Consider the following 25,331-nt stretch of genomic DNA (forward strand, 5'->3'; position numbering starts at 1 on the left):
TCCTGTTGTCTTATCTGATCAACAGGGTGTGGTGCAGTCGACATCCTCCCAAACCACGTACCTTTGGAGGTCATGTGAAATCTGTGATCATGTTTGACTGGGTTGGTGTTACAAAAAAAGGAGTACCATATTCTTTATCTGCCTCTGCAAAGAAAGCAATGCTAATCTTAATGTGAAAAAGGCCCTGTGCTATCACCAGTCAGTCACTTGCTTTTAATGACTAAAGCTGCAAGGTGAACACACATACACACTTTATATAGATACACACACACACACATTATATGGGAGTGTATGCATGCATATCAACATCCATCCACTTTTAGGACAGAAATTGTTTAGCTTTTGGGAATGGTCAGAGTTTTTTAGGCTCTGGCAATAAAAATGTAGATATAGGATTAGAAGAGATGCGCTGTCCTCACTACCTGCATTTTGTTTTGCCTACACTACACAAAATGTTTACTCAGCTTGTTGCTGTACCTTTGAAAACTGACAGACATAGGAAGGAAAGGTGCCGGCTGTACTGATCTATGCACACAGAAATAAAAGGCAAGTTATCCAGTAAGTATTAAAGATTTCCACCCTCAATTAGGCAAAACATTACTATTGTCTCCAAGGATACAGAGACCCTGACCTCCACTATGGGCAGCTAGGTCTAAACAACCTCTGCTAGTCTATGAGGTTGTCTTGGAGATAAAGTATGGGGAGCAGATGAGAATTTAAAAAATAAAATTCCAGGGTCCTGCTCCTCTTTAAAAATGCACTTGTCTTTTGTTCATATTGCAGTTTATTAAAGGCTAATTTCCAATCATTGTATTAAACACACCTATGAAGCTGAGTTTATAATCAAGGCAGTAATGGAACAGCAGCTGTCCCTGCTGCTAACACCATATTACTGAGTATTTAACAACGTCCATCTTCAAGTGCTGTCCTGCTGATGCTATCAGGGACAGCCCATGCTACCAGCACTCACATGTCTGTACACATGCACACTAAAGAAATTTTCTGGTCAATAGTTGAAAGACCCTGCTCGTTCTACAAAAGATACCCCTTCTCCATCTCCCCCTTACTTCTGCGCTGCCTTCAGAGTTGGGTCGCCGGAGAGCTGTAGCTGTTGGCCCAGGTCTGAAGGCAGCTCCATGCTAGCAGCAATGCAGAAGTAAGGGTGGCAATACCATACCATGCCACCCTTATTTCTGTGCTGCTGCCTTCAGAACTGGGCGGCCAGAGAATGGCACCAGCCGACCAAGCACGTGCTTGGGGCAGCACCTTGTAAGGGGCGGCCAATCTTGGGGTGGCGGGGCAGCGCTCGGGGTTTATTTTTTGTTTGTTTTGTTTCAGTGGGGCGGCGCTTGGGGGTATTTTATTTTTGTTAGGCGGAGCAGCGCTCAGGGGTTTCTTTTGTTGTTGTTTTTGGTTCAGTGGGGCGGCGCTCGGGGGGGTTGTTTTTGGTTCGGCGCTGGGTTTTTTTGTTTGTTTTTGGTTCGGCGGAGCGGCGCTGGGTTTTTTTGTTTGGTTGATTTTGGTTCAGCGGGGCAGTGCTGGGTTTTTTTTGTTTTGTTTTTGTTTCGGCGGGGTGGCGCTCGTGGGGGTTGTTTTTGGTTCGGGGGGGCGGCGCGGGGAGGGTGTTGTTATGGCGGGGCGTTTTGCTTGGGGCGGCAAAAAAGTCAGAGCCGGCCCTGGAGGGCCCAGCTCAGCAGGCAGCAGCACAGAAGTAAGGGTGGCGATACTATACCACGCCATCCTTACTTGTGCGCTGCTGTTGGGGGTGGCTCTGCCTTCAGAATTGGGATCCCGGCCAGCAGCTGCTGCTCTCCAGCTGCCCAGCTCTGAAGGCAATGCTGCCATCAGCTCTGCATTTTAATTTAATTTTAAATGAAGCTTCTTAAATATTTTAAAAACCTTATTTACTTTACATACAACAATAGTTTAGTTCTATATTATAGACTTATTGAAAGAGACCATCTAAAAACGTTAAAATGTATTACTGGCACGTGAAACCTTAAATTAGAGTGAATAAATGAAGACTCGGCACACCACTTCTGAAAGGTTGCCAACCCCTGCTCTACACTAACCTTGAGACCCCCCCCCCCCACAACTCCTTTTTGGGTCAGTACCCCTACAATTACAACACCATGAAATTTCAGATTTAAATAGCTGAAATCATGAAATTTATTATTTTTAAAATCCCGTGCCCATGAAACTGACCAAAATGAACCGTGAATCTGGTAGGGCCCTATACATGAGCAATTCATGAAGTAAGAATGGTTAGATACAACATCCCCATCTGCCACCAAACAGATCCTCCAATAGCAACTCTGCCAACACTCAAGGGAATGTTTGACTCAATAAACGTATCTCTGAGTGTGCTCTAAAGGCAGGCAAACCAGCATTCTGTTGAATCAAAGAAGATAATTCCACAACTCGAAATGCTCAGACACCAGCCCACAAAAATTCAAATCATAGGACTGACACTAAGAGAACCCTAGTTGAAATCAGCTGTTGCAACAGGGAACTGGGAAATCCAGTCTCTCTAAACAGAGACCTCACTGTTGAATAATTATGATTTTTTTTTAAAGTACCGTTCTTTTGGAATGCAGTGTCAGTGATCCCTTGAATAAGCAGAGTCTCACCAGACTGGGGCTCAGAAGATCTGGGATCTATTCCCAACTCCAGGGCCAGCTCTAGGCACCAGCAAAGCAAGCAGATGCTTGGGGCGGCAAATTTGCAGTGGCGCAAGAATCCAGCATGAGAGCTGAGAACCAACAGGGAGCCCTGGGAGCTGTAGTTCCTTGGTTAGCTCCCTGCCTATAGAGCCAGCCCTGGAGCAGGGAAAGAACTACATTTCCCAGCATTCCCTCGGCTGCAATTAACAGGAAAGGAAGGGGGAAGGAGTGTAGAAAACTGAAACCTCATGCTGCAGCTTGCGGTAAATGCTAGGAACAGAGCCAGCTCTAGGTTTTTTGCCGCCCCCCACCTCAGCCCTGGGCTCCCCCCGCACCTCTGTGTTGCCCCAGCACTGGACTCTCCCCTGCCCACACCCCCTGCTGCCCCAGCTCTGGCCCCCACCTGCACCCTCCCTGCTGCCCCAGCCCTGGGTTCTCCCCCACCCGCACCCCCTGCCGCCCCAGCCCTAGTCTCTCCCCCCACACACACACACACCTCCTGCCATCCCAGTCCTGGGCCAAAATTTTGCTTGGGGCAGCAAAAAACCTAGAGCCGGCCCTGCCCAACGTTTCCATGTATTTCTTATGTGACCACTGGCAAGTCACTTAATATTTTTGTGCCTTAGTTTTCCCATCTATAAAATGGAGATAATACTACTGTCACTTCAGAATGAAAAGTGCTACATAAAATCCTAAGTATTATGATTATTATCATTTAGCTTAAAATTTTACTTCAAAGTGTAAGGCCATATTTTCAAATGCAATACCTAAGACACCCCCCTCCCCGAAATTTTGTGCCTGCAGTCACTTTTTACTAACAAATATCTGATTGCACAAATTTCAGGAATTTACAGATGCAATTTAGCCATCTGCCTTTAGGACTGTGACCTCAATATAATGCTCTATTCAAATTAAGAATAGTGTATCAAAAAGTACTCTCCCTGTATCTCTGAAATAGCTGCAAACAAATTAGTACATCACAGCAGCTTAGCAAATAAATAAAGATATCCTATCTCCTAGAACTGGAAGGGACAGGTCATCGAGTCCAGCCCCCTGCCTTCACTAGCAGGACCAAGTACTGATTTTCCCCCAGATCCCTAAGTGGCCCCCTCAAAGATTGAACTCACAACCCTGGGGTTAGCAGGCCAATGCTCAAACCACTGAGCTATCCCTCCTCAGATAACAGATACACACAGCAAAAATGCTATGTTCTCAGGCAGAATACCACATAAAGAAACTACTTTTAAAAACTGTCTTGATTTAAAAATATTGGATCAGATCTTCCTTTAGTGTAAATCTGTATAGCAACATGACCTGTTGTGATGGGATGTATGAATCACACATTGGAACTGAAGGAGTTAAGGGGCAGTTCTGGGCCCAGGAGATATTTATCTTGGGAGATCCTGAGTAAGGATATAGAGTCTTGGTTGTAGGGGAAAAGGTCTGCAAGCAGCAGCTACCCTAGGCCCTAGAGGAGGGACTATCCTTTTTCTAGGACTAGGGAACCCTTCACTCTAATTTCTGGTGGATCATCTGAGAGGTTTTTGACTTCACCCTCGTTTGGGAAACTAAGTGGGAGGAAGTGGCTGAGAGAGGCACCCCATAAGCACTCTGGGGTGTTTGCTACCACTGCCTCTCATGGTGCCTTGAGTCAGAGCCCAATAGAGAGGGAGGGTTTGGGCTTTCCTACCAACCACCCTCTCATGAAGGGGGCACAAAAAGACAGTTACCTTTTCCGTAACTGGTGTTCTTCGAGATGTGTTGCTCATGTCTATTCCACAATAGGTGTGCGTGCTCGCTACGTGCACCGGTGCCAGAAGTTTTTCCCCTAGCAGTACCTGTAGAGGGGAGCATCCCCTGCAACTCCTGGAGTGGCGCCTGCCTGGCACGATATAAGGGGAGCTGCGCGCTCCCCCCACCCTCAGTTCCTTCTTGCCAGACAACTCTGACAGAGGGGAAGGAGGGTGGGATGTGGAATAGACATGAGCAACACATCTCGAAGAACACCAGTTACAGAAAAGGTAACTGTCTTTTCTTCTTCGAGTGATTGCTCATGTGTATTCTACAATAGGTGATTCCAAGCTATATCTGTTGGAGATGGGTAGGAGTTCACAAGTTCCCAGGATGGAGGACAGCCCTGCCAAACCCGGCATCATCCCTGGTCTGAGGGACGATCGCATAATGCAAGGTGAAAGTGTGAACCGAAGACCACGTGGCGGCCCTACAAATGTCCTGGATGGGGACGTGGGCCATGAAGTCAGCCGACGAGGCCTACGCCTGAGTCGAGTGTGCCCTCACAATGGGCGACGGGGGAACACCCGCCAGTTCATAACAGGAATGGATGCACGAAGTGATCCAATTGGATAGCCTCTGAGTGGAAATCGGCTGGCCACTCGTGTGCTCAGCCGAGGCGACGAACAGTTGCGAGGACTTTCTGAACGGCTTAATTCGCTCATGGTAGAAAGCCAGAGCCCACCTTGCATCGAGTGTGTGGAGACCGCTCATGAGACTTGCGGCAGAGGACCGGTAGAAAAATGTCCTGACCCATGTGGTAGGTGGAGACCACCTTCGGGAGGAATGCAGGGTGTGGGTGGAGCTGGACCTTGTACTTATGAAAGACCATGTACGGTGGCTCAGAGGTCAGGGCCCTGAGCTCCAAGACTCGCCTGGCCAACGTGATCGCAACCAGGAAGGCCACCTTCCATGAGAGGTGAGACCAGGAGCACGTGGCCAGTGGTTCAAATGGGGGCCCCGTGAGACGAGCCAACACCAGGTTTAGGTCTCACTGTAGGACTGGGGGGGTCTAGAATACGGAAAAAGATGGTCCAAACCCTTAAGGAACTGGCCAGTCATAGCATGGGAAAATACCATGTGCCCTTGCACTGGTGGAGGGAAAGCCGATATGGCTGCCAGGTGCACCCTGACCGACGAAGGCGGCAGGCCCTGGGTCCTCAGGTGGAGGAGGTAATCAAGGATAAGCTGGATTGGGGCAGTCACCGGGGAAAATCGGGACTGCTTCGCCAAATAAGTGCAGTAAGTGGAGGGATGTCTACTTTCGAGGAGGACGCGCTGAACCTGGTCCGAGCACGTCTGTTCCTCTCCACCTAATCACTGAGCAGCCACTCCATGAGGTGAAGAGCCGCTAGGTGGGGTGGAGGAGGCGGCCCTGGTCCTGAGAGAGCAGGTTTGGACACAGCAGCAACGGCCACGGCGGAGCTACCGCCAGGTCCGTGAGGGTCCCATACCAATACTGCCTGGGCCATTCCGGGGCAATGAGGAGGACCCGGGCCTTGTCCAACTTTATCTTCTCCAGGACCCTGCTGATTAGGGAGAATGGGGGAAAGGCGTAGAGAAGACAGCCTGACCAGGACAGGAGAAAGGCATTGGAGATAGCGCCCTCCCCAGGCCTCCCCAGAGCAAAACTGGGGGCATCACTGGTTCTGCCGAGTCGTGAAGAGGTCCACCTGGGGAGTTCCCCACCTTCGGAACTGCCGGTGGGCCACTTCCGGGTGGAGGGACCACTCGTGTTGCGAGGAAAAGTCCCTGCTCAAGCGATCCGCCCTCTCGTTCCGGCGCCCGGTAGGTGGAAGGCCGTCAGGTGGATGTCGTGGGCTATACATAAGTCCCACAGCCTGAGGGCTTCGTGGCAGAGGATCAGGCCCCGCCATGCCTGTTGATATAGAACATCAAGGCCATGTTGTCCATGAGGAACCTGACTACCTTGCCCTCTAGGAGCAAGTGGAAGGCCATACACGCTAGCTGCACCGCCCTGGGCTCCTTGATGTTTATATGTAGGGCCGACCACAGACCTTGGGTCTGAAAGTTCCCCACGTGGGCCCCCAACCTAGGTCCAAAGCATCGGACACGACTCCAACGATGGGGCCCTGTCCCTGAATGGGACCCCTTGGAGCATGTTGTTTAGGGAGGACCACAACCATAGGGAGGCAATCACAGAGTCCAGCCGGGTGAGGACCTTGTCCATCCTGTCCGTGGCCTGGGAGAACTTCGAGGCCAGCCAGAGTTGGAGGGGGCTCATCCTGAGTCTGGCGTGATGGACCATGTACGTGTACGCCAACATGTGACCCAAGAGTTGCAGGCAAACCCTGGCTGTTGTCGTCGGGAACCTTGTGACTGAGTCTATGAGACCTTTCAGAGTCTCGAATCTGTCTGGTGGAAGAGAGGCCCTGGCCGATTCTGCATCCAGGCGCGCCCCGATAAACTGCGTTGGATCGGGACTAACGTGGACTTGGTGTTGTTTATCAACAGGCCCAAGGCGGTGCACATGGACAGGAGGAGTGCCACGTGATCCCTCACCTGTGACCAGGAGGTGCCCTTGACAAGCCAATCATCCAGATAGGGAATATCTGGACCCCCCACCGTCTGAGGTAGGCTGCTACCACCGACATGCATTTTGTAAACACCCTGGGGGCAGAGGACAGACCAAATGGAAGGACCGTGAATTGGTAATGATTCTGTCCCACCACGAAATGGAGGAAGCGTCTGTGCCCCTTGAATATGTGGATGTGGAAGTATGTGTCCTGTAGATCCAGGGAGGGGATGATGGAGACCAGGGAGACCATGCAGAACTTGAGCTTCACCACGTTCTGGTTCAGACCTCGGAGGTCCAGGATGGGCCTGAGCCCCCCTTTAGCCTTTGGGATAACGAAATAACAGGAGTAATACCCCTTGCCCATGAACTCCTTGGGCACCGCCTCTATCGCTCCTAGTCCTAGGAGCCGCCCCACCTCCTGCTTGAGCAGAGCTTCATGCGAGAGGTCCCCCAAGAAGAACGGGGGCGGAGAGTGGTTGGGCGGGAAGGAAGTAAACTGGAGGGTGTAACCCCGGAAAATGGTGTTAAGGACCCATCGGTCCGAGGTTAGCTGTGACCTTTCTGGGAGGAAAGCACACAACCGGTTGGAGAAGGGAAGCTTTATTGGGGATGGACCCCTGATGAAGACTGGCGCGGTGACCCCGAGTGTCCCGTCAAAAACGCCTTTTCCCCGCCTGCTTGCCCTTGGATGACCCAGGCTGGGGGGCAGGCTGAGACTGCCTCTGAGGGCATCTCTTATAGTCCCGCTGCTTCTTATGGGAGGCCTCGTACTTCAGGAGGGCGGCCTGGGCGGGAGTCTGCCGCGGCTTGAAATTAGGTTTTGCTGGAGCCAGGACTTAGAGGCCCAGAGTCTGGAGGGTGGTGCAGGAATCTTTCATACCATGCAGCCTTGTATCTGTTTCCTCTGTAAACAGAGCTTTCTCATCAAACGGGAGATCCTGCATGGAAGACTCTGCTTCACTGGACAGCCCAGAGAGTAGGAGCCACGACGCCCATCTCATGGATACCATGGAGGCCATTGATCGTGCTGCCGTGTCCGCAGCTTCCAAAGCTGCCTGCAGGGATGCCCTAGCAGCTGCTGTCCCTTCCTCCACTAGTGCCTTAAACGCCTTCCTATCATGCTCCAAGAGGGAGTCCTCAAACTTAGGCAGGGAGCCCCACAGATTGAATTCGTACCGGCCCAGGAGAGCCTGATGGTTCGCCATTCGTAACTGGAAGCTCGAAGATGATAAATTTTCCTTCCGAAAGAGTCCAGTCGCCGAGAGTCTTTGTTCTTTGGGGTCAGGGCTGGCTGACGGTGCTGTTCCCTATGGTTGACTGACTCGACCACCAAGGAGTTGGGCGCCGGGTGGGTATACAAATACTCGTGCCCTTTAGTAGGTACAAAGTACTTGCGTTCCACCTTTTTAGATATGGGGGCCAACGAGGTGGTGTTTGCCACAGGGCATTTGAAATCTTAGCCACCCCTTCATGGAGAGGCAAGGCCACCATACCTGGTGCCGATGGGGACAACACGTTAAACTGGGAGTCTAGGTGCTCCTCCATCTCCTCTGCCTGGAGGTGTAGGTTCACTGCCATCCTCTTTAATAGTTCTTGGAGGGCCCTAGAGTCCTCCTACGGGACATAGGGGGGCGGAGCCGCAATCTCCTCCTCCGGGCGGGGCAAAGAGGCCGGTGTGGTGCTCTGAGTGTCGGCTGGCACCGGAGGGTCCACCACCTGGTTGGACTCCGGGCATGGTGCCAAGGATGTATGTCCCATCAACTCTTTCCTTGGGGGTCTGGAGAGGGAGGCCGACGGTGCTTCCGAAGCTCCGGCCACCGAGCAAGCCCCCACCGGGGGCTGCGCCTCAGGCCACAGTGCCGACTCGTACCATTCGACCGGCCACGACGCTCGGTGCCACTGCACCTGCTGTGGCACTGGCAGGACCAGCTGTCCAGGTTGGCCAGCCTGGCCTATCGAGGGACAGCTATGGATGGAGACTGGGCTGGTGTAAGATCCGCTGCTGTCCCTGGACCGCGAGGAGCGGCAGTGCCAGGATCTATGATGGCCACGGGACCACAATCTCGACGTGGAGGACTGGTACCGACGGTAATAGCTGCTCCACGAACTGCCTTGATGGGCGGAACCGCGACAGCGAGATGCCGGCAATTGACGCCCGGGGCTGCGATGTCTTGGTGGAGACTTGGAGCGAGAGGCCGAGTGGGAATTGCATCGATGATTGTGTCATGACCAACTGTGGTACCCTCTCCGAGATGGGGACCGACGGCGACGCCTGCCACGGTCCCGTCAATATTCACTCCTTGAGGACTAGCAGTGCCGAGAGTCCCGGATGGATGGAACCCAGTCAGACAGTCTGGCTGGCGTCGAGGGTGATCCACCTGGACTCTGCCCCGAGCAGTCGCTGGGCGGTGTTCGGCATTGCGAACATTCCCTCAACCGAGACCGGTACAGGGCCGGAGGCGGCTTCGGGGATCCCAGCAGCAGCTTGCCTCTGGAGTGCGGGGCCGACATCGGGGGTGCTCCAGGCACCAAGATGGACATGATGTCCCAGGCCGCCTGGAGCGCTTCAGGCATGGAAGGCATCCGGACATCTGGAGAGGCCTGTTCCAAAGGGGCCGGGCTACTCCGCTCAGCTTGAGTCAGAGGCCTAGGGCACGGAGGGAATCGAGGACTGCCCGACATGGGCCTAGTCTCTGTCCCAGATTTCCCTTGGTGCTGCTGCGAGGAGGGAGTCTTCTTGACCCTCTTGGTGTGCCGCATGGACAGGGAGCGGTGCCGACTGGTCGATGGTACCGGAGGGTCGCCGCGTACCAACGCCGCAGTGCTGGGTACTGGTTCGGAGCGGCATGCCGGGGTTGGGGTTAGCGCCGACTCCATCAGGATGGCCTGGAGCCTGATGTCCCTTTCTCTTTTGGTCCAAGGCTTAAACGACTTACAAATCTTGCACCTTTTGCTCATATGGGTTTCTCCCAAGCAGTGCAAACAGTCTGCGTGCGGATCGCTCTTTGGCATAGAATGCCTGCAAGAGCTGCATGACTTAAACCCCGAGGCGCAGGGCATGCCCTGGCCTGGGCTTACTGACTAATTAAATTAACTAAACAGCTAACTACAGGTACTAATGTTGAACGAACGAACAGATCTGGGGACAAGCTACAGCAAAGCAGGAGCAGAGCAGTTCCGACGCACCTTCACTGGCGGCAAGAAGGAACTGAGGGTGGGGGGAACACGCAGCTCCCCTTATACCGCACCAGGCAGGCGCCACTCCAGGGGTTGCGCGGGGCGCTCCCCTCTACAGGTACTGCTAGGGGAAAAACTTCCGCCACCAGTGCACGTGGAGAGCATGCACACCTATTGTGGAATACACATGAGCAATCACTCGAAGAAGAACCCCTTCTTCCACCCTCCCTGGAGGTAAGAGGGGGATAGAGACATTGTAAATCCTAAGGCAAGGGCATGCAATCCACAGGAACCTGGAGGTGGGTTGAAGAGCTTTATTTTGTTGGACTCTGTTACCCCGTAAGGGGGCGGACTCGACAGGTGACCTGGCCAGGGGGCTGAGTTGCTACCTACCAAATGCCACAGAGAAGGAGTGATTGCTGGTAGGGGACACTGAAGATGGGGGAGAGCTGGGAGCCAGTGACCTAACCATTAGGTGGCACCACTGGTAAGCCCAGACTCCTCACACCTGTTCTATTATGAATTAACTAGCAATCACTTTAGTTCTATGGAATTAGCTTATCATCAGATACCATCTCACATTTTAAAACAGTAAAGGTAATTATAAAGCAGGGAGGATGGGGTTAGATTGCATTTAGCTGATATTGTTGGAGACTTCAGATATAAGAAGCTGGGGTACAAAATCCATAGAGGAATTATAATGGGGCACTCAAGCCTCCATGCAAGGCAGGAAGATGTTAATCAGTTACTGAAAGCCCAATTGGTCTAAACTGAGAAACCTGAGGCAGGAGCTAGGTTTTCATAGAGGAGCGAAACAAAAGAAAGAAAGAAAGAAAGAAAAAAAAAAAAAAAAAAAAAAAGGAGGGCCCAGCTCAGGAATAGGTTGAGAGAGTGTGTGAGAGAGAATAGAGCTAAAATTCAGAGGGATCTTGATAAATTGGAGAACTGGGCTAAACTATTAAATGGAATTCAACAAAGATAAAAGTAAGATGCTGCGCTTAGGGAAGAAAAATCAAATGCGCAAATACAGAATGGGGGAAAACTGGCTTTGCAGCAGTACATCTGAGAAGGATCTGGGAGTTGTGGTGGGTCACAACCTCAACATAAGTAGGACAATGGGTAGGCAGAGGGTTAGACTAGTTGAACCTTACGTTGACACAAATGTAAATCATCAAAAGTGTCAAATATGTGATTACATCTACATTTTAAATTTAGCATATATCTTCATCACAAATCTGCATTCCAACAATATTCCACCCACGTAGAGTTCTTTAAGAATATGTTAGGGCAGTATTATCAACCTTTACAGGCTGGCAACCCCTTATTCATAATCTCCTTACATTTGCTATAAGAGTAAAAAGAATATATCAGTGGTAATAATGATAATCCTGTACAATTATGTGTCTGTATTTCAAGAGGTTGACTGAAAATACTTGACATTGAAGGATATGGTTGTATGAGGAATGGGTGAGCGAGAATTTCTTTGCTTTACATTGTAATACATTTTTCAATGCTTCAAAACCCCTGATTGCCTTTCGTAGCCCATCTGGGGGTCGTGACCCATTGGTTGAGAAACGGTGGGTTAGGAGATGGATTACATGAGCTTGGAGGTCTTTTTCATCCCTGTTATCCAACTTTGATACTTAGGAACTTTCCATGGAATTGTAAATGAGGTCTACAACTATTGCTTGAAAATATAATTATTGGAGAACCTCATAATAATACTGCATACATTAGGGGCAAAATCCTCCTCTTAAATTCATGACAAATTTTGATACCAATATTCTAATCTTCCTGGATCTGGAAAAACTCCCATTAAATGTCAATGGGGGATCAGTGCATGCAGAATAATACAGTTGAGAGTCATCATAAGGATCTGAGAGAGAAATTTTCTCCTTAGCTTTGCAACTCCTTCAAGGGGATGCTTTCAAGGTTAATTAACAAAAACCCCACAGCTCAATTTCTGTTCCTCATCTAATCAGCTTGCTTGAGTTGACATTCTCTAAACCACAGACAACAAAGATGCACTAACTACTGCTCTATGTAAAGGAGAAATATCACCTTACAATTAAAAAAAAATCAAAGGGAAGTTAAATTAGATGGCAAGGCTTTGAATTTATACCAACTGCAGCCCAGCACAAAATGTACTGTAATCTACAGACTATAGACAATCTAAAAAAATCATACATAACAGCATTTACTTCTTCAGGACCACAACATGCAATATGTTATTTACAAGCTGCAGCTAACTCTTTTTGTTTAGCTTGCCACATGGATAATATTGAGTAGGGCTGGGATTTTAAAGGTGCACAAGTGAGTTGCATACCCAAGTCGCATAGAAAGACAATAGGATTTGGGCACCTAACTCTCTCAGGCTCCTTTGAAAAATCCCACCCTATTACAATGTTATTGAATTCCTGAAAGTTTAAATCAGTTACAGTCCCTCCTGCAAACAGTGATTTTTTACAGTCCTCCCACCTTTCTCATATAGGTCCTCCATGGCTCTCCAGGTTTCAGCTCGGACCTCACGATTACTTTTACCAGGAACTTGTGCATCGGGCCAGTGTACCAAATAAAGATCTAAAAAGGAAACACAATCAATTTGTGTTTATTTATATAAAAAAAAAACCCTCCAATGATGCAGCAGAGTAGTTGAATGGCATTCTTCAACGCTTAGCAATACAAACCACTCCTAATCTATTTCTATCAAAAGTTTATGACTATTACTAAGTGATCAGTAAGTATACTTCCTTTCTTGATTTCATAAACAACACCCTTTACTACATTAGGCCCCAATCCTGCACACATTTAATTAATTGATATTATTTGTATTGCAGTAGCATCTAGGAGCCCCAGTCATGGATCAGGGCTCTTACATACACATATGCATGGTGCTAAACTTTGAACATGAGTAGCCCCATTGAAATCAAAGGACAGTACTGTAATAAATATTATTCATAATAATAATGCTAAACCCACACCAACTCCAGTAGAAATTAACAAGATGCTGCAAGAATAGGATCAGATGGTTGCCTGAATATCTCAGAAGTGCTCAGCACCCTCAAGTCTGTGGGAGGTGAGGATGCTCAACACCACTGGTGGTGCATAGCACTTTCACAGGAGTGGGCCTTTGATGCCCACTGAAAGGAATACTACTGTTTATACACTTCTATGGGAAATTACAGTACAATCATTCCTTCATGCCGTTGTGTACTAGATTTATTTGCACCAGATCGGATACATAAAACTTATAGCCCAGCTCTTTCACCAAAAATGACACATTTCCAATATAATTTAAAAAAAGGAATAATTTATACATACTGGCCAACATTTTCAAGCTTGGTTGCCTAAAGTCTGGCTGGTGAATCTGTATTTAAGAACCTAACTAGAAATGCCCTCAATTTCAAAGGTGATGAGCAAACTCAGCTCCCTCTGAAATCAATGAGCACTTGCATCTTTAGCACTTTTGAAAATGGAATTTGGAGTTGCTCAGTACCTTTGAAAATCAAGGTGTTTTTATTTAGATTCTTAAATATGGATTCAGGAGCCTAATTTCAGGCACCCAAATTTGAAAATGTTGGTCACCACCTTGTATTTTTAGTTCAGTGATACCCAGACAGCAGCTCATGAGCTGCAAGTGGCTCATTAATGTGTCTCCTGCGGATCTTTGCAGCACATGATATTAAAAAACTGTGATTTAATTATTAACCAATCTAAATTATTAACCAATCAGGATGCTTTTACTATGTTATTAACCAATTAAGTTATCAACTTGCATTAATTTAACTTATTTGCTGTGATAATAATATATTCCCCTATCATACTGTTTAAATATGAATACTATAGTAAATGAAAACAATGAATTCACATTACTTTGACTCTTTTGGGTAATGCTGACCTCTAATTTGGCTCCTGAACCACTGTGTATCACTGTTCTAGTCTAAAACACAAACAGGAAAAGGAAAGAAGTGATTGGCTGAGGTGTGCGTCATTCATAACCACAGACATTCTTATGTTTAAAATAGCTGTCTCTTGTTGCTAGTTGTTATCTAGCCTTGGTGAAGGAATGAGAAATTGCAACTCTTCACAGTCAAAGTATTTTTCAGAATACACCACAACAATCACTTACAATAACTGTTTGTGGAAACAAGACTCCTCTGGCCTATTTTTTTTTAAATCTCTTAAAACTTAAGCCAAAGTATTGAGGATAGATGGCACACTGAGTTGGTACATTAGTCTTTAATTTCTAGGCAAGATAATTCAAAGATTGATGTAAGGGGACAAATACAAATAAGTTTGATGTTTTCATCCTGATCTTCATTTATCAGGGGGTAGCCGTGTTAGTCTGTATCCACAAAAACAACAAGGAGTCCGGTGGCACCTTAAGGACTAACAGATTTATTTGGGCATAAGCTTTAATGGGTAAAAAACCCACTTCTTCAGATGTGTCTTCATTTGTGCACAATCTAGCAAAATTATCAAAACATGTGTGTCTGCTCTCGATAGGTATATGACTAGAATAACATAGGGTTTTGCATATTAGGACTAAGATGCATTGGCGGATGTATGTAGGGAAAGCTGCATACAAAACCATGAGCCAATACTTCAAATTCCTACTGAGGTGAGTAGTCCAACAGGCTTTCAAATAAGACTGTGTATATGAGTAAGGACTATATGTAAGGATTTGCAGAACTGGGATCTATCCCCCATTCAGGGATAATGCTATTAGTTCTTTTTATGCATTTACTCCCAAATTTAGAAAAGGAATTTAAGAACTGTAAATAAAATCTTTAATTTAAACATACAAGACAATTGCCACAACTGAACAGGGACAAGTTATTAGTACAGTTAGGGGCTGACCTCATCTGAAAGAAGGAAATTATGCATCTCTAATTGCTATGTTCTCCAATACAGAATAATCAGGACTGCTTAGGAATGCCAAAAAAACATATGCAGGGAAAGCTCAATATAACCACTAACTGCAACAGTTTTCTTGAAAAAGCCTGAATATCCAGCTATGCACCACAGTCTGTAAATGTTCATGAAAATAGCTGCTCTGCAGATTTTAACATACAAAGATGCTTTGTATTCAGCCCGAGAAATTGCAACACCCAGAGAAGAATGACTTTTAACAGCTTTGAGAACTGTAAGACCTCTGGCCTTGTAGATCTCAGAAATGCAGCACATTTATCCTTCCTTGTGTTAGTGTCTCAAAGACTTCTTCTGATACAAACAGGATTAGCTGTCTTTCAGGAACCTTTTATTTTAGAAGGGTGATGTTTCAACATCTGTGATGCCTATATCATATCATGATTTTATTTAAAGATATTTCAGAAAGCCATAGGTGAACTTAAAATGAGTATAGTGTTGGCATGATAAAGCAATACTACTTGCAGATCTTCTCAGTCTGCAAATTCTTGGTGAAATTTACTTCAATTCAGAGATGAACAAGGCCATATTCATCAATTAAAACCTCTGCACTTAAGTGAATTTCAGCCTCTATGATTAAGTAAATGCAATCACAGCAAGCTAATTTTAAAAATCAAAACATCAAAAGGTACTCAGACATTGAGAAAAAAGTCTATAAAAGGCTATACCATACTGCAATGTTTGAAATATACTTTGAAAGGCAGATTGTGGCTACTTACATGATGGTGTACAAAGGGTGGTGAAGCATATGAGTAGTCTTCTGCACCCTACTTCTCTCCTTGTACAGGAACCAGCCCTTGAAGCCCTTTCTCCCCTAGGGCAAAGTTCATCCCAAAGCAGAGCACTCATACAAAATCTTATGCTCTATTTAAGGGGCAATTCTGATCCTAAGGAAGTCAATGGCAAAAATTCCATTGACTTCAATAGGGCCTGGATGTGGCCACAGGAGATTAACTGGTACCCTGTGCTCTGGGATGAATATCACCAGCAAATGCAAGAACCCTTCCAGACTGGTGCCTTTGACAAAGCTTGATATGTCAAAGGTGTGTGGATTGCACTCGCTATACCAGAGAACAGAACTGAGCTGGAGAGGGAAGGAAGTGCATACTGTACCCTTTCAAAGAGTGGTGGTGCTGCTACTCCAGTTTAATCTTTTACAGTTTATTCAGTGATTATATTTCTTTAATAGTCATTGAAATGGAGATCTGATTATGATTTATGGCATAATCATTGTGAATGCTCACTTTATATTTATGTTTGATTACAAATATTTGCACTGTAAAAAACAAAAGAAATAGTATTTTTCAATTCACCTAATACAAGTACTGTAGTACAGTCTCTTTATCATGAAAGTTGAACTTACAAATGTAGAATTATGTACAAAAAACTAACTGCACTCAAAAATAAAACAATGTAAAACTTTAAAGCCTACAAGTCCACTCAGTCCTACTTCAGCCAATCACTTAGACAAACAAGTTTGGTTACAATTTGCAGGAGATAATGCTGCCCACTTCTTGTTTACAATGTCACCTGAAAGTGAGAACAGGCATTTGCATGGCACTGTTGTAGCCAGCATCGCAAGATATTTATGTTGCCAGATGCACTAAAGATTCATATGTCCCTTCATGCTTCAACCACCATTCCAGAGGACATGCATCCAAGCTGATGCTGAGTTCTGCTTGATAATGATCCAAAGCAGAGTGGACGGACGCATGCTCATTTTCATCATCTGAGTCAGATGCCACCAGCAGAAGGTTGATTTTCTTTTTTGGTGGTTTGGGTTCTGTAGTTTCTGCATCGGAGTGTTGCTCTTTTTAGACTTCTGAAAGCATGCTCCACACCTTGTCCCTCTCAGATTTTGGAAGGCACTTCAGATTCTTAAACCTTGGGTGGAGTGCTGTAGCTGTCTTTTGAAATCTCACATTGGTACCTTCTTTGCGTTTTGCAAATCTGCTGTGAAAGTGTTCTTAAACCAACAGATGCTGAATCATCATTCGAGACTGCTAACACATGAAATATATGGCAGAATGCAGGTAAAACAGAACAGGAGACAAGGAGTTCACTCACAAATTTAATTAACGTATTTTTTTTTTTAAACAAGCGTCATCAGCATGGAAGCATGTCCTCTGGAATGGTGGCCGAAGCATGAAGGGACATAGAAATGTTTAGCATATCTGGCATGTAACCTCCTTGCAATACTGGCTACAAAAGTGCCCTGCAAACGCCTGTTCTCACTTTCAGGTGACATTGTAAATAAGAAGCAGGCAGCATTATCTCCTGTAAATGTAAACAAACTTGTTTGTCTCAGCGATTGGCTGAATAAGAAGTAGGACTGAGTGGACTTTAGGCTCTAAAGTTTTACATTGTTTTGTTTTCGATTGCAGTTATGTAACAAAAAAATCTACATTTGTAAGTTACACTTTCATGATAAAGAGATTGCACTACAGTACCTGTATGAGGTGAATTGAAAAATACTACTTCTTTTATCATTTTTACAGTGCAAATATTTATAATCAAATATTATATAAATTGAGCACTGTACACTTTGTAGTCTGTGTTGTAATAGAAATCAATATATCTGAAAATGTAGAAAAACATCCAAAAGTATTTAATAAATTTCAGTTGGTATTCTATTGTTTAATAGAGCGATTAATCATGGTTAATTTTTTAAATTAATCACGTGAATTCGCTGTGATTAATTGACAGCCCTAGTATGTATATGTGTTTGCGTGTGTGTGTGTATGTGTGTGTATCTATCTATATATGTATATATATTATGTGTATATACACTTGGTAGTGTATATATATATACACACACACTACCAAGTGTATATACACATAATATACACACATTGATTTGCCCAAATGTTTTTATCTTTTGAGGTTACATGAACACAAAAATTATTGATTTAACAAATTTCTGTTAGGAAATCAGTATTAAATAATACAACAAAATACTCTTGGTCCACTGGACTGGCACGTTTTGAGAAGAGCTCCCATGACCAAAATGATTTGTAAATTGTGAGTGGCCATTTTACTAGTTAGCTGTAAGTTAGGTAATAGTTTAAATAGCAATGTTAAAACACAGTCTGTTAAAAAAGCAGGAGACAACATCATTCCTGAATAAAGCAACAGTGTTGAAGACTGAATTCTGCTTCCCGGCCACTAGTGCAAATGGAATCACTAGCTAATTCATTTTCAAAAGTGCTTGCTTAGAAAATCCAAATTAATGTATTAATGTATGTCACTTAAATGCAGAATTAAGTAATAGTTGCTATGATTCCTAGCTGTATATAAAAGAAATTACTTTTTGCATCAAGGAAGAAATCAAAGTAATTAACAACCATTTAACTACTTTTAAAACACAAGATGCTTTGGCTATGAAATTTGTTTCAAGCACCCTTTAAAGGCAATCAAACTGGAATAATGCAGTAGTAAATATGGCCCTGAGGCTGGAATATCAAAATATTGCACTGTAGGTAACCCTAATAAAAATCAGTGTATGAAGTATTTTTAGATTGTGATACTTAAGTCACTTGGTGGGTCATTATTTTCTTAGTTGTAGTCATGTCCAGAGACAACAAAGCCCAGAAAAGCTCATCTTCATTCAAAATGCAAGTCTAGTTTTACACAGTTAAAAGTCAGTAGCATGCTTGTTAGTGGAACTAAAGTTTGTGATTCCACTCAAATTCTCAACCCAATAAAAGGCATACAGCTAACAAGAATCTGAGGTTCAACACAGACATGAGGAAAACAAAATAGTTTATGAATTCAGTAACCCACAAAGCATACTCAGAAAGAAATTATTTGGGGGGCTGTGTCCAAATCCAAAGGAATGTATTCTTGTATTGCCAAACCTATAAGATTTGCTGCTATTCCATACTGGTTTATCATGGATGCCAGACACTAATCTTAAATGGAAAGAGCAAGGACCACATTTAGAAAATGCAAGTAATGGAATATTTGTTTTAACCACTGCCCATAAATAATACACATTTCCAGTTTCTCATGGATATATAATCCACTAATTAAAAAAAAAAAAAAAAAAAACATGAACACTGCTCTCCTAATACCATTTGTTCAAAAGTGCTCATTGGAAAGGCTCTGTAACAAAATTTTGCTTGGAGCACTTTGTCTTAAAGCACTGACTGGTTTATATTAGCAACAATATGAGAATTCTTTAGACTATTTCATATAACTTCTTATCAGTTACTACTATTTTAGACTGTGATCCTATAATTTGTTCTGCATGGGCAGACCCATCAGTTCTCACCAAGCCTCACTGAAGTCAATGGGGCTTTGCATGGAATCAGGGGTTCTATGTGGTTAAAGAAGTTTCTGGGGCTTTAGTGTCTTTTCAATTTTCAGTCATACTAAATAGTCAGATTTGCTCTATAATATAAAAATATAAATTGTAAAAACAAAGGCACTGTTTGAGTATCTTCCATCTCATTGCATCATCCATGTATCTTTTATAGAAACTATTAGAAGAAAAGAATTCTTGTTAATATATTATAATACAATCAAGAAAATTTCATTTAGTGTTTTACCCTGCTCCTTAGTCCATATACCCTTCTCTCACAGAAGAATTGCTGGTTTCAGCAATTGTATCAGAGATGCTCATAAAAAAAACAATTTGCTTTCCTAAATAAGCTTGGACACACATTGCCTTATCATCACCACAACTTTTCTCATCATATATTTTCATACCCTGCCTGTTCATAAGAATGAAGAAGACTGGTCTGTGGAAGGCCGACATAAAATAAGGTGCATGCTCATGAATGAAAATAGAGCTGGTATATCTAATTTTAGGTATACCAGCCTTTAACCCGATCCCTTTATGTAGGTCTCTGCATTGTGGTTACATTCATAAGATTTGTAAGAAGTTTCAAGTTTGGGGGGGGGGGGTGTATTCTCAGAAGATTTCATACTTTTGCACTGTCAAAACACTTGTAATTTTATGGCAAAAGATGCTCCTGATAGTACTTTTTGCCTCAAAGTCCATCAAAGCACCCTAGAAACAGAAGTAAATTGTAATAATCGGAATTCAATCCAAATTTATTCCAGCTAATAAATGTGAAATAATCACAGATTTGCCATGACAAAAAAACAGTAGCTCATAATTTTAGTTGAGTCTCTCCACCCTCAAAAGTCATGTCATACATTTTGTCAAACGTGTTAAGTGCTTTAATTTAAAATTTTATTAAAGGTATAATAAACCATTCTAATAAGAAAAAAACATAATACACTTAGATTATTGATACAATTCTCATAAAAAAGTTAACAGGTCTTGTTTTCCTAAGGAATGTTACACATTCCCACATTACATGGTGTTATAGAATTATCATAATTTCTAAATGCATTTTATTAAATGCAGAAGCATTATTTGCTGGTAAGACAGATAGAGATAGTGCAGCATCCATTTTTACTAGGTTAGTGTTTAGAAGGCTATCTTCACAACCATAAGGACTATAATCATATGGCCTGATTTTCAATTCCTATTGACTCTAATAGGATTTGTGAATGTTCAACTCCTCTAAAAGTCAGGCCCCTTTTAAAATTAAAGTTAAAATGTCTCTGCAGGAGTAGCTATGATTTTTTAAATTTAAACTGCAAAAAACTGTGGAATCTGTTAACAACCACAATAGAGTGACAAATGACCAGCCTGAGTTATGACTATGTAATCACAGCAAATTGAAAAGAGAGAACTTATATCAGCTAGATTCTGCCTGGCTTTTAGGTGGGTACAAAACACACTTAAGGGATGGGCCGAACTGCAGTTTCTGTTCTTTCCGGTTATTCTCCTGGGGGTACACTGCACCCCAAAGGTGGCAGGAAAAGGTAGAACTATGGCTGGAGCTATGGCTAGTCAGTTGTCAGCAGAGATGGCTCACCATGCAAAGGGAGTATGCTTCACCCCTTAAAGTAGTGCAGCAGTTTGTGTGCTCCTGTGGACAGTGGGGGACTCTGGGAGACAGTTGCATGTGCAGCACAAGGGAGGTGTGGCTTTCTCCTGCCCTCAAAGGAAGGCTGTAGCTAAATGTCACAATCCTAAAAATAAAAGGCCTGATCCTTACCTCATTTACACAAATGCAAATTAATATCTCACAAGATGTCAATGAAATTACACCAGTATAAACGTGATGTTAACAAGAGGAGATTCAGCCATGAGGTTCCCAAATTAGAAGATTTGAACATACCTAACAAACACAAGCTATCTCACTCGCTCTCCTTCTCTCATGCCATTCCGGGGACTAGATGGTAACAGCAACTAAAATACTTCTGCCACCTGAAAATAAGTTTTTCAATGCAACTATTCCTGGATCAACAAACCAAAAAATAATGTATCTGCTGATTATTTGTATGAGTTCTCAGTCTTATCAATTTAGTACCCAAAAAGGATACAAAAGTTTGCAGTATTCAAATAAATTATCCAAAAATGATTTTCTGGAGTTGGATCAAGTTTTCTCTCATCAGCATTCAGCACCAGTGCCACAGCAAGCAGAATAACAAGAGAGGAAATACAAAACATGAGGAGCGGATGAACTAAAGGGAGAGCAGTGATGAAGAAAATATGTTCCTTCTTAATTTAGTTAGCAAGGACAAAGTCATGGACTGCAGTTCCTTATTTTTATTTATGAGAGCATCCTTCCAGTGATCAGTATCTGTACTGCATCGAAGTATGGAAGTCGCTTTAGAACATTTCACATTAGTCTGTAGGAAACCACTGATGGATTCATTTGTACAATTAACAGAACTAGAACACACCATGTGTGCACAGACATATGTCACAATCTTTTATTGCATACACTATGGTAGCTCTGATAAATTATTTGGATTCTCTTTTTGTTCACCTTACAACACACTCAGGAGCAAAACCCTAAGCCCAGCACTCAGTAAATATTCCACAAAACCTTTGTGTGTATTATTATTTTTTTTTTTACAAAAGCTGTTTGTTTCTGCCTTACAGTTTATTTATTGGTGATGGTGGTGGTGCAGGAAGCGGAAGAGGAGCAAAGGGAAGGTTTTCAGTGCCACCGCTGATAAGTTTGACCATTACATTTATTTTCTTTGGCAGTCAACACTGACATTTTGGTCTAAGCTTCTACAATAAGATAATCTTAGATTGTTATTTTTCATTTCCTCTCCCCTTTCTTTTCCTCCTTTCAGCTAGGAAAGAGAAAGTGCCCCCCACTCCCCAAAAAAAGCTTTTAAAATACTCCCCATTTTTAGTTCTATGACATCCTCCTATTGCTATCAAAAGATAATTGGCAACTAACTAGTGTCACCACTACAGCTTCTTCTTACCTAAAATAATATTCTATGTTCTATGACATGAGCTCTGGTGGCAGCCATGTCAGTTTCCCTAATTATGATATACTATACAGTAGGTACATCACTAGGATAGAATTTTTAAAAGTGCCTAAATCTCACTGATTTTCAATGGGACTTAGATGTCTACATCACTTGAGCTCTTTTGAAAATTGTACCCAAAGTCTATGGCATCAGATAACAAGCAAGCTAGTCAAAACTTGTTAAAACATATTCATAATTTTAGAGAAAGTTTAAAGGGTGACATTTTCAAAGGTGAACCCATATTTTCAGATTGGACATTTCAGAAATTATAATATACCATGCAAGCAACCAGGACTTTAAGGGTGAACTTATTTTAAAGTTTATACAGTAATCTTTGTTTCCTTAACCAAAACATCTGAACTGTTGTATAGCTGATCCCCAACTCGATTTAACTATTAAATGCAATTTTACAAAATTCATTCTAGTCAATTAAAAAAAGATCTTGCAACAGCTACAGTTCTAGGGCCATATCCTGTGCCCTCAGTTACATACATGCAACCCTCATGAAGATCAGTTGGGACAAGAGGTTTGCAGACATATAAACTAGGGGAAGAATTTGGCACCCGTGGTCTATCTCTGTTATGAAGTCCATCCTAGAATTTATTTATCTTCCCCAACACTCACATGGGAGGCACAATAAATTAACAACATAAAAATGTCATACCGAGGTACTGAACACCAAGTCTTTTGCATGATTCCAGGCAGGCTTGTTTTGTGTTTTCATAGCCATAGTCGCTATGCCAGAGTTTGGTAGTTATCCAGAGGTCCTCTCGCTTCACATCACTTTCTTTGATAGCTTTCTGAAGGAGTGATTCACAGCCGTATCTTTTTGCTGTATCAATATGACGAATGCCACATTTTTGTAGTGCATACACCACAGCATCATGGGAATATCCACCTTGATGGGATGTACCTAAGCAAAAGTTAATAGGCGTGAATTGTTATTACTTAGTGATAACAGAATTTTGCCAGATTTTTCAGCTTGCAATTTTTGCTGTTGTGACAATTAACACAGTGAGTCCCCAAATAATTATACAAAAGAAATGAGAATTGAACGAGAGCCTATACTAAAAAAATACAGACCCTAGGAGAACACAGGGTCTAATTCTGATCTCATCTACATTGGTGTAAATCAGGAGCAACTACACTAAAATCATTGGCATTTCAGCAGTATACAACTGTAAAAAAGTGAGCTCAGAATCAGGCCTATAGGATTTCATGACCTATGAGCACACACTACTATAATTAGTTACTTCTGAAACCAGTATCTTTAGAGAAGGACAGAGACAAGTTATATACAGTATGGCAAATAAATATAAACCACATTCATTCTCCATGTTGGGTGTAATATATATATTTATATGGTGAAAATATTAATTAAATATTAAAGTAAAAAATGAAAGTATCAGTATGTCACTTCTTAAAAAGAATGAGTTAGATTCAGCAATTTGCTGTGTAAGAGACAAATCCTGAGGTCTTTACTCCATCAAATTCCATGGAGTCCCAGGTCAATATTACACTACAATACTACATAAAGGGCCATATTATGTAAACAGTGTAATTCCCATATAAATTTCCCAGCCAAATTCATTGAACCGAAACAGTAGTGTAAGTTACAGATGGGATAGCACAGTGGTTCTCAATTGGTAGTCTGTGGCCCCCTGGGGGTCCGCGAGGCCTTTCAGGGGGGCCGTGGAGCTCCGCAGCTGAAACCCAGTGCTCTGAGCCCCAGTGCTGAAGCCAGGAGCAGCATGGGGCTGAAGCTGGCGGCCCCCCTGCCCCAGCCAGGAGTGGCATGGGGCTGAAGCCAGTGCCTCTCCCCCCCCCCCAGCCCCTAGAACCAGGAGCGACATGGGGCTGAAATCAGCAAACCTCCCCCAGCCCAAGCCAGGAGCAGCAGGGGGCCGAAGCTGGGAGCCCCAGCACTACCGACCCCCCCACCCCCACTGAAGCTTGCCTATATGCTCGGGGTCTTACTGATCGCCACATTTGGGGTCGGGAAGGAATTTTCCTCCAGGGCAGATTGGCTGAGCCTCTGGAGGTTTTTCGCCTTCCTCCGCAGCATGGGCAGGGATCTCTAGCAGGAGGGTCTCCGCTGATTGAAGTCACTAAAAACAGGATTGGGGACTTCAACAGCAGAGTCCAGGGAAGGGGTAGGGACGGTTTTATGGCCTGCAGCATGCAGGGGGTCAGACCAGATGATCATAATGGTCCCTTCTGACCTTAAAGTCTATGAGTCTATGAAGCTGGGAGCTGCACTGGGAGCCCCCCCTCACCCATATAGAGCCCCTATCTACCCCCTGCCTGCATGCTGAGCTACCCCCCTGCCTGCACACACCCCTACCTACCCCCCGCCTGCACACATCCCTATCTACCCCCTCCCTGCACCCTGAACAGTTTTCAAACTTTTTGAACTGAATACCCCTTGGAGTTATATATTTTGGTTGCATTCCCCCACAGCCCAGACAAGCTGGGTGGCCTCTTGAGGGAGTCAGGGGGTGGAGGTGGTGTTTCCTCCCTGGACTGTGCTGTGTGGAGCTGGCTCAAGTCCTGCCAGCGTTCCCCGCCGCACCAAATAGAAGTAAAACTACTCCTATGCCTTAGGGTCCACCCGGAGCCTGTTCCCTGCACTCCCCCAGCCCCCATTCCCCTTCCAGGCCCTGGCGTTTTTACAGCATGCTGAGTGGGGCCTCAGCAACAAAAAGGTTGAGAGCCCCTGGGATAGAAAATGGACATAAATGGGGTTTAAATGATAAGACAGTGTAATCTGCACTGCCTAGGCATTCATTGGATGTACTAAATAAATGTATTTTACATGTCAAGGGGATGGAAGGATGAGAATACTTAACAGGAAAAGCCATTAGCAGAAGGTCTAT

General features: G+C 44.2%; 1 protein-coding gene across 3 annotated transcripts in view; it reads right to left on the bottom strand.

Moving 5' to 3' along the window:
• LOC128841837 (uncharacterized oxidoreductase ZK1290.5-like) overlaps positions 1-25,331 on the bottom strand; it is an 84,358-nt gene that overhangs the window by 34,635 nt on the left and 24,392 nt on the right. For all 3 annotated transcript variants that reach the window (XM_054037303.1, XM_054037304.1, XM_054037305.1), the window contains exons 2-3: positions 23,120-23,368; positions 12,649-12,750 (exon numbers count right to left, since the gene is read on the bottom strand). In XM_054037303.1, coding sequence (XP_053893278.1) covers positions 12,649-12,750; positions 23,120-23,368 — 351 coding nt within the window. The remainder of the gene's footprint in view (positions 1-12,648; positions 12,751-23,119; positions 23,369-25,331) is intronic.

Source organism: Malaclemys terrapin, chromosome 8 (assembly GCF_027887155.1).
Source record: "Malaclemys terrapin pileata isolate rMalTer1 chromosome 8, rMalTer1.hap1, whole genome shotgun sequence".
Lineage (NCBI taxonomy): Eukaryota > Metazoa > Chordata > Testudines > Emydidae > Malaclemys > Malaclemys terrapin.